Below are 14,497 nucleotides of genomic sequence, written 5' to 3'. Positions count from 1 at the left end.
CACTCACACACGCTTTGTTTATGAGATGATTGGCAGGCAGGGCCGGCCGTTAACGGTTGGCTATGCGCCTATGCTGCTGCAGCTCCACGCATCACATGGCGGGGGAGCGCGCGCGCGGCCGGTCCATTTGCCCGAATGTGCGCGGCCTCGGTCACGTGGATTCGATGGGGGTTCGGCCGAGGGATGTCGTACCACATGGCGCCCATGTGGTGCGCTGCCCCTGAGCCAAAGAAGATTCACGTACACTGTTCTTATCGTCGTCAAAACATGACACCACACTTGTGTGTTTTTATCATGTTTTTCTCTTTCGGAAACATAGGTTTTGTCTTTCCACGCGTCTGGAGCGTGTCATTCTCTGTCTTTTATGGTCGATTTGACACTTGGCAGACAGACACGACAGGTGCGATTTATCTGCCGAATAATAATACAGTTTGTCTAATTCACATCTAGATGTTTTTTAAGGATGTCACATCTAAGCTCCTACAAGGATATAATGTCGTGTCTGTCTGCAAACAGAAATAAGAAATAAGAAATAATAAGATGTGTTCCGTGTGTTGGCAAAGTCGAGGACGGATGATGACGCGGCGTTCCAGTGAAAATCAAAGCCAAAAGTTACTCGTAATTTGAAAGGAGAGGCATTGCAAATCTCATAGCCCTCGAGCCCATATCCGGGTCTCGTTTTTTGAAAGCGAAATATCTGAGACAGATAATCGTTCATCACGCAACCTGCCCTCGTCCCCCGTAATTAACCGGAAGCTTCTCCAGGCGCGCTGAGACGCGGACGCATCTGCTGACGCGTCGCCACCCGTGGCGGCTCCCGGCGCGCCCCGGGCCCGAGGCTGCTGCCGTGGAGTAGGAGTAGGAATAGGCCCTGCGCTACGCGGTCAAACCCTCCCACAACCATCATCCATCCCCGACCCCAGCATCCCCCCCTCCCCGCTTAAAACCTCGGCTCCAACCGAACCCACTGCCCCCTCACACCCGCCGCGCCCCGATTCGTCGTCACCACTCCCACCAGACCGTCATCCACCGTCGACTGCTGCCCGGCCGGATTCGATCTGCCACTACTAGCGCAGCACGGCGCCTGACCGATCGGCCGGCATGGAGAAGAAGCTGCCGCTGCCGCACGGGGAGGGGCTGTGGGCGCGGCCCTGGCGGTGGGCCAAGACCGCCTTCTTCCTCGTCTCCATGCTCGCCTCGCTGCTCCTCGTCTGCGCGCCGCCGCTCCTCGTCGTCCTCCTCGACCTGCTCCTCCCGCCCGCGCTCCTCTCCAACTTCCTCCGCGCCTCCTCCGCACACACCCTCCTCGACCAGGCCAGGGGCTTCCACTTCCGCTCCTCCCTCGTCGACCTCCCCGCCGTCTCCGCCGCCCGCTCCCTCCTCATCCTCTGTGAGCGCCCCGCCCTGCCCCTCCGCGCTGTCAATTTCCTCATCTCGAATCGACTCCAGATTTTGTTCCTCTGTGAGTTTACTAATCGTTCGGCCGATTTCGTGCAGGCGCCTACACGGCGTGCGGCGGAGGCGCGGCCTACCTGTGGGTGGCGGCGGCCTGCAGCGTCGGCTCCCTCTTCTACGTCCTCGCCAAGGCCGTCGCCGTCTTCGGCGTGCCGGCCGACGGCGCCGCCGGCCTCGAGCTGCACGGCAAGGGCCAGCTCCTCGCCGTGGAGGCCATGTTCCTCATGTCGCTCGCGCTCGCCGCCGCGCACCTCGCCATGGCATACCGGGCCAGTAGCCGGGAGAAGCGCCGGCTGCACGTCGTCTACAGAATCGACATCGAAGCAGTGAGTCCCCTCACCCCCTCCATGCCAATCTTCGATCGCATTAAACACCATCGCCATGATCAGTGTGTCGGTAGCAGCCACCGTCACACACGCCAAACAAACAAACAACTAAAATTCAGATAAACTGGAGCTTTGCAATTCGCCATGCAAGCTCGCAGGAAAGAATTTTAATTTTCAAGATTCCGCAGCACAATCCAGGCGCTTCTTTGGGTGTATAGTAGTATAATTCATCCATTCATCCCAGCGCTTTCGGCCTGACAGCTGATCCAACCTTGACACTTTGTGTGCAAAACGCGCCAGCGTAGTGTGTAGTGTAATCCGAGGCGCGCCGCGGAATCTACTGTACTACTTTCCCCAGCCGGCGCAACTGTACCGAGCAACACGACAGCTGGTGCAACGGGCGGATGGGAGCCTGAAATTCTGAATTAGTCTACTTGCGCCTGCTACCGGGCGCATAGATTAACCCAACTGGTCAGTGCTGCACCACATTAGCTTAGCTGTACCATCAAATTTTGATTAGTGAGTAGTGTGGTTGCTCCTAGCTAGCTGACTCCGGGTGCTCCAAGGACGGACGGACGGACGGAGAGAGTCAAATTCAAACAGCGCCAACCCTGCTCAAAATCCGCACGAAAACCGGACGGAGACACGGTCCAGCAGCTGCTGAGACACGTTTCGCCACACGTGGACGGTACCATGGTCGACTGATCTGGACAGTGCGGGCCGACTTGTAGAGATATCTGGATGGATGGTCGCTGCGGCCATCTGTGCATGCACAATGGGCTAAAAATGACCTCACAACCGCAACCAAAAACCCGGCGTGTCACTGTCGCGCAGTGTGGCCGCCTGATGAACCTTCTTTGCTTCCGTCGGAAACACAGCTCGACCGATGGCTCTTTTGGCGTGATCTTCGTAGCGGAAGAATCTCCTCGACTTCGTCAAATGTTAGCTGTCGTGAAAGCGAACAAAAGTTACAACTGTTTTGTTACTGTCTCGTTACTTGTCGGGTTACTAGTAAATTAACTCGGGTTGTTTGTCAATTGTGTAGGTAAGGTTAAAGGGAACCCACACGCCCAAGTCGCTGAAGCAATGCATCGTATGACACCCATCCATCGTCCGGTCGGATGGGAATGGATTCTGGAGAGGCGACGGCAGGGGTCTCTGCTTCCTCCTCCGGTCTCAAATTTTTGGCTCGAGCAGTAGTTTGTGTACACTCCGATTGATCGATCGATCGACACGACGCGCCATGTGTATATGTTACCCGCACCAACGTCCCTCTCTCCCAAGTGGACATAGTGTGGAGCTCAGCTGTAAATATGGTGGGACATTTGTGCTTCGGCCTCCTGCAAAAGGGATGAGCCGTGCGGCAGATGCGATTGCTGTTTTTTCATCATCTTCTTCTTCTCTCTGTTTTAGTTTCAATCACTGGACGTCACCATGTCTGACACTCTGACTGAAACTGTGAATTGTCAAAAGAACGAAATTTGGCGGACTGGTAAAATTAATCTGGGCGCCGGGAAGAAGTTTCAAACACGTTTTTCCTGCCGTAGAAACTTCAGGCCAGCGAGTCAAGTAATGACGCACGGGATAATAGTTGGTAAAAGTGACTTGAGAGGAGCTTTCCGATTTGCCCAACGATCTAGACCTTGACAAATGGGAAATGGAAGACTTTGAAGAAAAAAAATTGAGAAAAGAAAGAGGACTTTGATTTGTTGCTTCTGGAAATCTGGGATACTTTTCAGCATGGGAAAAGGCCAGCATATCACGAGAGGATGGCTGCTAAACCGATCTGGATAGTGTTCTTTTTCTTTAGCGAACCCATCTGGATGATGTGCTCCTCGGGGGCCGTCATTGCAACAAAGGCAAACATATTTTAGTAATTCAATATTACATGTTGTACTACTCGAAATTAGAAGAAAAAAAGTATACTTTTCATAATTAACGTGATCCTTCCATCCAATGTCAGATGCATTTTTTCATAAGGGGATGAGTACAAGAAAGAAAAGAAAGTACACCGATTTGGTTCAGATTATTTCAACTTACTATATATATATATATTGGCATCTGTTGAGATTACCAAAAAGATATAGAAAACCAAGCGGAGATGACGCGTGCGAAGGAAAAAACCGAGGAGGAGCTGAGGCAAGCCTGAATGGCCCGCCTATCCAAACGTGTGCTCTCAAGTTTGATTGGCCCGGTGATCATAGGAATGGGGAGCAACTAACTGACGGGTATCCCTTCGGGACATTCCTACCAGACAGTGTGGGCAATCGAGAAGTGGCTCATCCTATTCGCCGCCTGCACGCGACAAATAGAGAAGACTTCGCTGAATAAAGGGCAAATGGGCCAGCCCAATCTGCCCATGACCGGGGTTTTCTCTCTTCAGTTGTTAGTAAGTTCCTCACCAAAAAAACCGAATGTTGTTTTTTAGGAGGTAGATTGTAAAAACCTAGTAAAATTGAAGACAAAATATTTTATGAGATTGTTCAATATGTGTTTTATAAAAAAAATGTAACTCTATATTGAAAAACTGTTCAATGTATGTTAAAAAATATTTATCGTATAATTAAATAAGATCATCGGACATTAAAAAGGGTTAATGTATACAACAAAAATGCTTGTAATGCCATCACTCCCCTCGCCTAGAATGCTTGGCTATGGGACAACCCATTATGGTGCCAGCTCTAGCGATCATAACGTGGCGTGTATATATCGCTCAAACAAAAAGAATTGTGTTTTTTCATCTGGTTTTTTTTCACGAACAACAACAGAAAAAATTGTATCGCTCAAACAAGTACTCCCTCCATTCCAAAATATAGTGCGCCCGCGCTTCCCGAGGTCCAACTTTGACCATAAATTTAACCAACGAGACCAACTGCGGCGGGAGAAAAAATTATATAATTGAAAACTTTTTTCGAATACGAATTCACTGATATAATTTTTGCTCCCACCGCAATCGGTCTTGGTAGTTAAATTTACGGTCAAAGTTGAAGCACGTGGATAGAGGAAGCACTACATTGTGGAATGGAGGGAGTATATGCATGGCCTTTGTGTTTTTTCATCAGGCATGTTTTCCCGAACAACAAAAAAAAATCTGTATCTCTCAAGCAAAAATCTATAGGGCTTTTGTGTATTTTCATCAGATTTTATTTCATGAAGAACAAAAAAAGTCCATGAAAACTATAAATAGTTTATGAATCCAATTAAATATTCGACAATTTTAAAAGTGTGCAGGAGTTATTTAAAAATATTACAAATTCAAATTTTTTCTCAAATATAAAAAATATTCAGGAAAATGTTTATAAATTTTAAAATTGACCACGAATTTGGAAAAAATCGTGAATTAATTTTTTTCTTCAAATTAAAAAATTGTTGATAAAAGATGTTTAGAATTTTGGAAAAGTTCCCGAATTCAAACAAGTTTTTTGAAATAAAAAAAATCATCAATCAACAATTTTAAAAATGAACATATTATTTTTAAAAAGTTTCAGCAACGTTTGAAATTTGCGAACAATTTTGAAAATTTATGAATATTTCTTGCTACTGGGAGCCAGTTTATAAATTCTGAACATTGTAAATTTCCAAACACTTTTATAAAAAACACGAAAACATTTATGGAGAAATCTTGAAAAAAATGGAATCTTGTTTTTTAAATGAATAAATATTTTGATTTAAATATATTTAGATATTTTTGGTTGTTTTAGTTTGTGATTTCAAAAAAAAGGAAAAGGAAAAAGAACACATAATAACAGAAAAACCAGTAGAAGCAAAAAAGCCCAGTTCAGGAACCTTGTAGATCGTTCCAAAATTGGTCACGAACCTTCAAGACAATTCCTAAAACTAGTCGTCACCTCTCCATTGGTTCATGGCTTGCTTCACTTTAGTTCCTAAAGGGCCGGTCCATGTTCCTATGATAGTGGGTGATCGGAGTCTAAACACTCGCAGTGAGTGATACATATCATTCCGTGTCAATCAATCATAGTTTCGATCCTCTTTAGAAAAATAAGGTTTCGACCATAGGATCCCATAACTATTTTTTCTGGAAAAATAGAGAGTACATAATGTAGATGCAGAACACCAGATAAGCCTAGCTTTCTATCTATCCTCAAAAAACAGGCTAACTTCTCTCTAAAAAGCATACAAGCTAGCTGATATGACATACTAGCGTATGAAGAAAGGAACTGTCCTGGCACGAAAGCATGAAAAATACACCCCTGAAACTCTGTATAGATGAAGAAAGAATCACTTCCACCAGCCTAACTTCAATTAAGAGTAACTTCATGTGTTATGTCCTCAAACTTTATTTTGTAACTATCATAATCCGAGACTGAATCATACGGTTTATCCAAATGTCATTTGCCTTAACCTTTTCAGTATGTGCAATCACTCCATCGTACTCAAAGGAGATGTATGGGAGAATGGAAAGGATTTTACGTTGGGTGTTGGCCATTTGATCAACAAGTCAAAAAAATGGCGAGGAGAAAGGTCAGGCTAACAGGGTGGCGCATAAGGTTGCGAAATTTAGTTTTGATAGCACGCCTGATGGTGCTTCTTGTAATAGTGTTCCGCGCTGCGTGGCAAACTATGTAATGATCGATTGTAAGAATCTTGTTAGTTAATTAATATATGGGTGGGGTTTAAAAAAATTGGCAAGGAGAAAGGTCAATGACTAAGACAATATTGAATGCACAAGAAGATAATTCACACTGATACTCCAGGAAGAAATTTCACACAAATATGAAAGGAAGCAATTTCAATTCAACCAACAATAAAGAAATGCTCCCGCATGTTTGACGAGTATACTTTAATGTCCCCTTTTAAACACCAGAACCTGTATGGATTTAACTGTACTTCATACAAACTCAGGGTCATGACCAATCTTTTCATTGACTAATTTGGGTGCAAAGAACGCCCCAAGGCCCCTTCCTTGTTTGATTGGCTCCCTCTTCTCTCACTCGATCATCATCTTATAGACTCGCCCCTTCCTACTTGTATTACCGCCAATGACCTCAATCTGCCGCCACTGGCAGCATGCATGACAGTTTCCCAATCAACTCCATCTCTCCTCCTTTGGTTTGGTTTAGAGGAATTTCATAGGAATTCTAGAGGATAGGATTCTTATAGGATTTTTTTCTTTAGAGCCCTTTGGTTCATAGGAATGGATTCCTATTCCTACATAGGATTGGTTCCTATCCTTCACATTTCATAGGAAAATAAAAAAGAGCCTAGACTCAATGGAAAAATTTCTTTGGTGTCAACCAAATGACAACTTGTTTTCTATTCCTACTCATAGGATTTGAGATATATGTCATTTCATTTCCTACAAGATTCCTATTCCTATGATAATCCTATCCTATGAACCAAAAGAAGCCTAAAGCCCAGGGGTATAGTGTTTATGTCTGGCGACCGCAAGTTCTAGGATGGCTCCGCAATAAAATCTCCTCTCTTCTTCATTCTTCATCTCTACTTCCTCCTCTTCCACATCTGACCCCAATCAGGGCGGGTATCCGATGCCACTGAACGTTCACCCCCAAGGGTCATCGAGCTAACATTGTTTAGTCAGTTTCCGTATAGTAGTCCCTACACTTGTCATGTTTTTTTGATATAATTTACTAGGAGTATTCAAGCTCTTATCTTTACAACACTAGACGCCACCAACCCACCTATATGGGTGGATCCACAAAAGTCGTCATTGGATTGACATGTTTTAGAAATAATGAAGTTTTTTCATCTCTACACTGTGCTTAGCAATCCATAAACCGATAAGGGATGCATGGATTCCTGATAAGGGGCGTGAGGAGAAATTTGTTTGGCTCCAGACTCCGTTCAAAACATGAGAAGTACGCCATGCTAATACGCAATAAAGTGATCTCTCCTAGCTAAAATCTACGAAGATAGAAACAAAGAATAGAGCATCAAATATCCCGTCGGCAGGCAGACATGTCGGAGGAGCGGCGAGAAGCGTGACCACCAAAGTGCGTCCGCACGCACCAGACCACCACCAACCGCTCCCCCATTGGCTGCTGTCCACTCTTGTGGCTGAGGCAGCAGTTGACGATCATCAAGCCGGGGCACAGTACAAGCACATCCTCCCCAATCAAATCCGAGCATCTGCCGTCCATCCATGCATCCATCCATCCAGGATGCAGTAGTACACGCGCGAAAGGAGCGTCCCGTCGCGTGCTCCCCGTGCACGGCGCACGCGTCATGGGGGCCGGCATGTGCGGCCGCTTTCGCTGCTCCTGCGCCGGGTGAACTGGGCCGCTGCCCCTGCCGCCGCGGCCTCGCCGACGGACGGACGGCGACGCCTCGCCCGTCGTCGACATACCCAAACGTGCACCGCAGAAACTGGATCGATCGGGCCGGCCGTGCGGTTCGAGTGGCACGCGGTGAACAGCGTGTTTCATCGTATCGTGAGATAATTTTAGGGGTAGCAGCAGTTGAGTTGGTTCCTAGGGTTCGTTTTTCACGTGCACGTTCGCTGTTTCAGCTGGCAAGTGCGTGGAACGGGAGCTGTGGAGCTGCGGTGGATCATGTCAGGACGGGCTTGGGCGACCGGTCATGGATGCACCCAGCCTTCGCCGTCGGCGCGGCGCCGACGTGGAGGTGCAGCCGCCGTGGGCTCGTTGTGCAGAAAGGTCATGAGGTGCACGCACGTGCTACGTCGCCGCGGTCATGGATCAAGCCATCAAGCGCGAATCTCAGGGATGGACAGACACACAGATGATGAGGTGATGGCCTGCCGCCGTACGTCGCTGTAGCAGCAGTAAAACCGGCGCTGATTGTCCAGTCGCCCTGATCTGATCGACCAGGTCTCCAAGACACGCAGTACAGCCATGAAGTCGAGACACAGATCGCGGCGACAGCTTTGATCAAGTTGCGGCAGCTAGCCAAGCCAGCGACGGCCCGTCCACTCCGACGACGGCGGCGTCCGGCTTAATTACGACGACTTTGCTTGCCACAGCAAGCAGCAGCATTCGTGCATACATTTCAGCCGAGACTGACGCCCGCACATTTCAGCCGAATCTCCGGCCGATGGGCTCCGTTCCAACGCGCAACGCGATAGCTTGTGCGCGCTGGGAGTCGCGGCGGGTTCCTCCGAGCCCGGTTAATTGGCGGGAAAACGACGCGCGGGCGCGCGTGAACGTGCGACCCGGCCCGCGCGCTCCACTTCGCATCGCACTCTCCGGTTCATGCATGACCCGGGAACACAATCATAGGCAGGCGGCAAAGCTTCGGTGCCCATTCCAGGCCGTGCGTGCGTGCTTCCATCGATCGACTGATCGACATCGACTCTGCTCCCGTCTCGTTGGACACTACCGATTGTTGGCTCGCTGCGTAGACCAGCGCGCAGTCCAGCGGCAATAATGCCAGTTGAAAATTCAGCCGCGTGAGACATCTACGGCCGCACTGGGGAAATCCGGTGCCTCAAACGTCCGCAGACGGCCGGTCACACCTCGTACTTTCTTCAATGCATCATGAAGTATCTCATATTTCATTCCTCAAACCTATACAAAACTATGCAAAAGAATTCCTGCATACTACGTTGAGTTTCGTCGTCGGAGATGTCCACGACGGCCGTGCCGGGTGCCGGGTTGTTGGGCGCGTCGGAGGGCTCGGGCTCCTCCTCCTCATCCATATGCGTGAGCATCTCGTCAACGCCTGCGGCGTCTGTGCCCTCCGCCTCCTGCAGACGACGTCACTTGGCCTCAGGGGCGGAGCCAGAAATTTTGTGAAGCCTGGGCAAGTTTTATCCCGAGTATCTAATATAAAAGTTAATCGGGTATTCGGATCAAGTCTTTTTTTTTGCCTGATACCAATTTATTCCGGTAGGCACTAGAAGAACCATTTTTTAAGTAAAAAAAAACTCAAAATTCAGCCTTTTCACTTTAAAGCATTTAAATGAATTTTCAGTTCAAACACTTCCATCGTCAACCCTTTCCTTAATGCATGGGTTTGAGTCCTCCCTAACCCACTGTGACCGTAATTTCTTTAAACACTATTAAAATTAAAAATCAGCCTTGCAAGACATAGTCGATCTTGTGACATCGAAAACACTTCCATCATGCTAGGAGCTATGTTGTGTTAAATTATGCATGTGGCTTCTATTCCACACTATGTGAGCGTGTAACAAAAAATTCTGGGTCCGACAAAATATCCGGTTGGGTTCTAAAAATTCCGACCGGTAAAAAAACCTTGATTCAGATATGCAACATATAAAATAGTACCAAAATCCCAAACCACAATCTACATTAATAATGAAGTGATATTGTGAACATATATAGTAGCCATACAAATTTAATTTATAGCGAAGTACTCAAAATTTAAACCCCAAGTCTGTCAAACACCCCACGCGCTCTGACCTCAAAATTTCAACCCACAAATAAGTCTGTCGAACAGCCGAAGAGGCAGATCGTGGCGAGGTGGAGCGATGGAGCAACCGTGGTCCTTTTTTTTTTGAGAAAAGATCACAGTCCTGCTAGTTTTTTTATTGGTCCTTCTAGTCTTTTGGTGTAAACAACAGCGAAACGGGCTGCTTGCTAGGCCGCTAAGTCAGTGGGCCTACTTCTCATCTGAGTAACACTACTAGCACGTTAGAAGGCGTGAGCCAGCCCAGCTGCCCGGGTAAAACATGATTGCGTCGATGATTTTTTCCTAGATCTAAGAGGCCATCGTAGCTGGCGCGTCCTAGCGAGCCCGGGCAACTGCCCAGGGTCGCCGGGTGTTGGCTCCGCTATTGCTTGGCCTCCGCCGCCAATTTCGACCGAAGGTAATCAAGGATCACATGCTGCTCCGCTTGCAGATCCGTGACCCCGGCATCCCTCACGTCCTGCTCTGCCTACTTCAGCTCCCTCTTCCCATCCTTCTCCTTCGGATCTACCACATCTGAAGATAGCGCCGCGGCGATACGAGCTTCTTGCCTTGCCAGGACCTGCTCAAGAGCTGCAGTCGGCGTTCCGGCGTTACATACGTTGCCCGGCGGCGTAGGTGCATGGCTGCTAGCGGGAAGTGGTGGACGGTGAGCGGAAAGTGGCGGCGGCAATGGACGGGAGAGGGAAAATGTAGATGGGTAAAGTTTCGGTGCCGACAGTTGGCTTAAATAGCCGGGCTAGGGCATAACACGGCCATTGGAGCGGCCCCATGTAGCGATGAAAAATGACTATTGGGTTTCGGGATGATTCCGTATGTGATCCATTGTCAGTTCGATGTTGCGGACGTGTCCAAATACCTCATATTCGCCCTACATTTAGACTAAATATGAGAGGTGTCGGTCAGTCCGGGTGTTTGAAACCCGTTTTAGGTGCTTGTTTGAGTCGAATTTTAAAGACAGATTTGAGACGCCCGGCTATAAGTGCCGATGATTTACGAGAAAAATGGTGGGAGACCGAAGACTCCTCGCTGCTGGAATACCACCGTAGAAATACTACTGATCACCGTGACTTGGCATACCGTGTACGTACGTACGTGCGCTCACGGGATCGCCTTGCCAGTAGGTACTCCTCTAGTACCGTGGAAGAAAGGAAGTACAGTACTAGTCGGCTAGTGGTGGTGGCTACTGTAGCAAAGACAATCCGTCGTGTTCCAGGCAACGTGGCTGTGGTACAGGTACGCCCGCATATATCCAGGAGCACAGTGCGTACCATCCTTTCCTTTCACGTCGAAGTACATGCACAGTGAGTGGTAGAGGCCGCGCACTGTACGTGCGTACAGTACGTTCTTGGGCACCTGTCGCACCAACCGTTCGTTCGGGACAACGAAACCCAGTGTAGACAACAAGGCAAGGGCAGGGCCCACCGGCTCATGGCCGTGGGAGCTGCAGAGCGTACGTACAAGCACAAGAGGACATGTGCAGCAAGACAGAGGGCTAACGGTATGTACAGTGACCGCCAGATAAAAATTTCACCGTGTTCTTCTAAAAATCATCATGTTTGTTTCAAAAAAAATCATATTGTTAGAGAGAGAGGGAAAGGGGAATGCTGACGAGAGGATGACGTGAATTCGATGGAGGGTCGGGCCAGGGAGGTCACGTAGGCTACCGGAAAGCAGAGTTTTTGTATGAGCCTCAGAGAGGAATGGCGTGATATGATATGATATGATTTGATGGCACTACGGGCAAAAGGTTTCGGGAGAGAGTGACGGGGTAGATCGACTAAACTACTGGAGATTGAGAAGATTGGAGGTGGACCTTAATCTGTTTTTTATCCAAGATCATAAAGAACTAATTTTACGAGGACAATCATATATACTTGCCCTTGTATTAGAAAAACGGTTCTTCTTTAAAAAAAACAGAGAATCCCGACAAGACATCCGTTACATGTGACGGGATTGTATCCCGTAAGTGTCTAGTTGTTGATGATGACGATGTCAACTATTACCTCCATCCTGGTTTATTACTTCTCTCGTATTTAGGATCCTATTTTGACCATGATTTTAGCTAGTAAAATATAAATTATACATAATAAAAATAATATTATGAGAAACTGTGTTCAAATAAAAATCCAATGGTATTTTTTTTTGAGTCTATGGTTAAAATTTAACGTAAAATATGGAAGGGACCAAGAAACCTGGACGGGGGTTACCTGCTCACATTACACCTGTAGCGACCATGGTCCACTTCACCGTCATGGAGGAGCCCCAACTATTCACTTCACTTCCACAGGTGGACCTCAGAGGGGTCAAATCTAATGTATGTGGGTGATGGTGTGCGAAATGTACATGTACACGATATCATGGCCCTTGTTTCAACTCCTAGACAAAGAGAGTTTGCGGTACATCAGATTATTGGATTTAATGTGTAGTATTAAGTTGATTCAATGGTTAATATGGTTTGCTCAGAGTTTGGCATGAAGCCAACTTGATTATTTTCCACTAGACCAGTGTGGGTGGATTTATCCTTTCACGTGAATTCAAATTATCATGGGCGCATATGTAGGCCTCCCTCCTCCAGGATGTGTGCGGCTAGCCACCGACCACCACCAGGTCCTCCGTCACACACTGGAGTGCCTCTCCACCATCCCCATGCTGCCTCCCTTCGTCCACCGTTGGCCTGCCTCCGCTAGCCGTACACCCTTGCCTCTTGACAAAAATATTGATTGCTAATGTGAGAAGAACTCCAATGGGCTTGTGATCTGCCTCGCCTAGCTCGAAATGTATTAACGATTTGTCTAGCTTGACCTTTTGATTATTTTGGGATCATCGATTTATGTCTTGAGGAGATCGATATGCTCATAAGCAAAACCGATTGAGAATTTGTAGTAGCAGGCCAACAACTCCTAAGGATAAACGAATGGCAATCTACTCTCTTAAGCTTGATTTTGGTGGAAACAGTTGAACGATTTATGACAATTAACTACCCAAAGGGCCCTCGAGGCCTGAACATACTACTAGAATTCTTCTGCGTTATTGCCTAATCTGGACCATTGGTTGAAAAAACAAACGACCCTAAATAACTTGATGTAATATAAAAGGATTCTACACCATGCTCATGGACACTACACCGTGTGTGAGAAGGAGCTCCCCGTCACAAGAGTAGCAGAGATGTCTGAAGCAAATGGTTGAAATGAGACAAAATAATAAAAATGAAAATCAATCCAAATCATAGATCGAAAGGTGAGAGGATTGTAGCATGACACATGAACAACTGTTTTGGTACTTTCCCTACAGATCAGTGCCTAGCTAGCTTGCAATTCAGTTTGTGGACACAATGGAGAATGGGTCGTGGCCGCGACATCAAAGATGTTGACAAGGCGACCTTCTAGTAGAGCACAAAGGATGCTCCAACAGCAGGGAGGAACACATGGAAAGTAATGTTGGCGAGCAAGCATTAGAAGTGGAATAGACCATAGGGAGATTGTTTTGTGTTGCTAGAGACACTACGTTTGTCTCAACATAAGTGTAGATATGGTTTTTCCAATGGCACTACATACAGTGGTATCAACCATGGCTCAACCTTAATGTTGTGGCTACAATCATCAGCCGTTACAACATGAAGGAAGGGAGGCCACCAAGAGCAATGCCACTGAGTGAGGGGTAGGGAAGCCACGATACAAACAATACAAATGTAAGAGAGATAGACAGAGAGGGGTAGAGGGAGAGAATAGCGGATGGGAAGGGGTGTGGCAGCTATGTTAAGAGAGAGAGAGAGAGAGTCGGTAGGGGGCATATATTTTAGGGTGAGGTTGATTGGTCTTCGGTCAAAAAAATCCGTAGTAATGGGCACTTATCCGAAATATTACAAGGTAGAGTATGTATTAGAGTCCAATGTTTCGCAATTGTAATGGCACATCAATGAAGGCATGTTTCGTTAGCAGAATATATATTAGAGTCATTGATGTCAGTTCTCTTCCTTTTGTGAAAAAAACTTCTGATCTACACATCCACTGTCAAGGTAGTACAAAGAACACTAGCAGTAAAAATTACATCCAGGTCCGTAGACCACCTAGCGACGACTATAAACACTGGAGCGAGCCGAAGGTGTGCCGCCGTCATTGCCCTTCCGTCATCGGAGCCGGACATACCTTGTTATAGTAGACAGTCGGGAAGTCATCATGCTAAGGTCTCAGAGGGCCAGCGCACCAGAACAACAACCGCCGCTGATGAAGAAAGCCGTAGATCGAAAGGATTCAACCTATAGACACACGAACATAGACGAGCTAAGATCGGATCCACTAGAGACAAATGCCTGCTAAATCCTGCAAGATCCGACAGAGACAAACCTC

At 47.2% G+C, this 14,497-nt stretch overlaps 1 protein-coding gene across 1 annotated transcript; it reads left to right on the top strand.

The window, feature by feature from the left end:
- Nucleotides 1–944: 944 nt before the first annotated feature.
- LOC125511415 (uncharacterized) lies at nucleotides 945–3,171 on the top strand. Its single transcript, XM_048676781.2, has 3 exons — nucleotides 945–1,390; nucleotides 1,498–1,781; nucleotides 2,827–3,171. The coding sequence occupies exons 1-3, from the start codon at nucleotides 1,102–1,104 to the stop codon at nucleotides 2,878–2,880; spliced, it is 627 nt and encodes a 208-aa protein (XP_048532738.2). The 5' UTR covers nucleotides 945–1,101; the 3' UTR covers nucleotides 2,881–3,171.
- The last annotated feature ends 11,326 nt before the right edge of the window (nucleotides 3,172–14,497 follow it).

Source organism: Triticum urartu, chromosome 5A, assembly GCF_056163025.1.
Source record: "Triticum urartu cultivar PI428250 chromosome 5A, HENAU_Tu73, whole genome shotgun sequence".
Taxonomy (NCBI): Eukaryota; Viridiplantae; Streptophyta; class Magnoliopsida; order Poales; family Poaceae; genus Triticum; species Triticum urartu.
The sequence above is the reverse complement of the archived record's forward strand: the minus strand, read 5'-3'. Positions and strand labels throughout refer to the sequence as shown.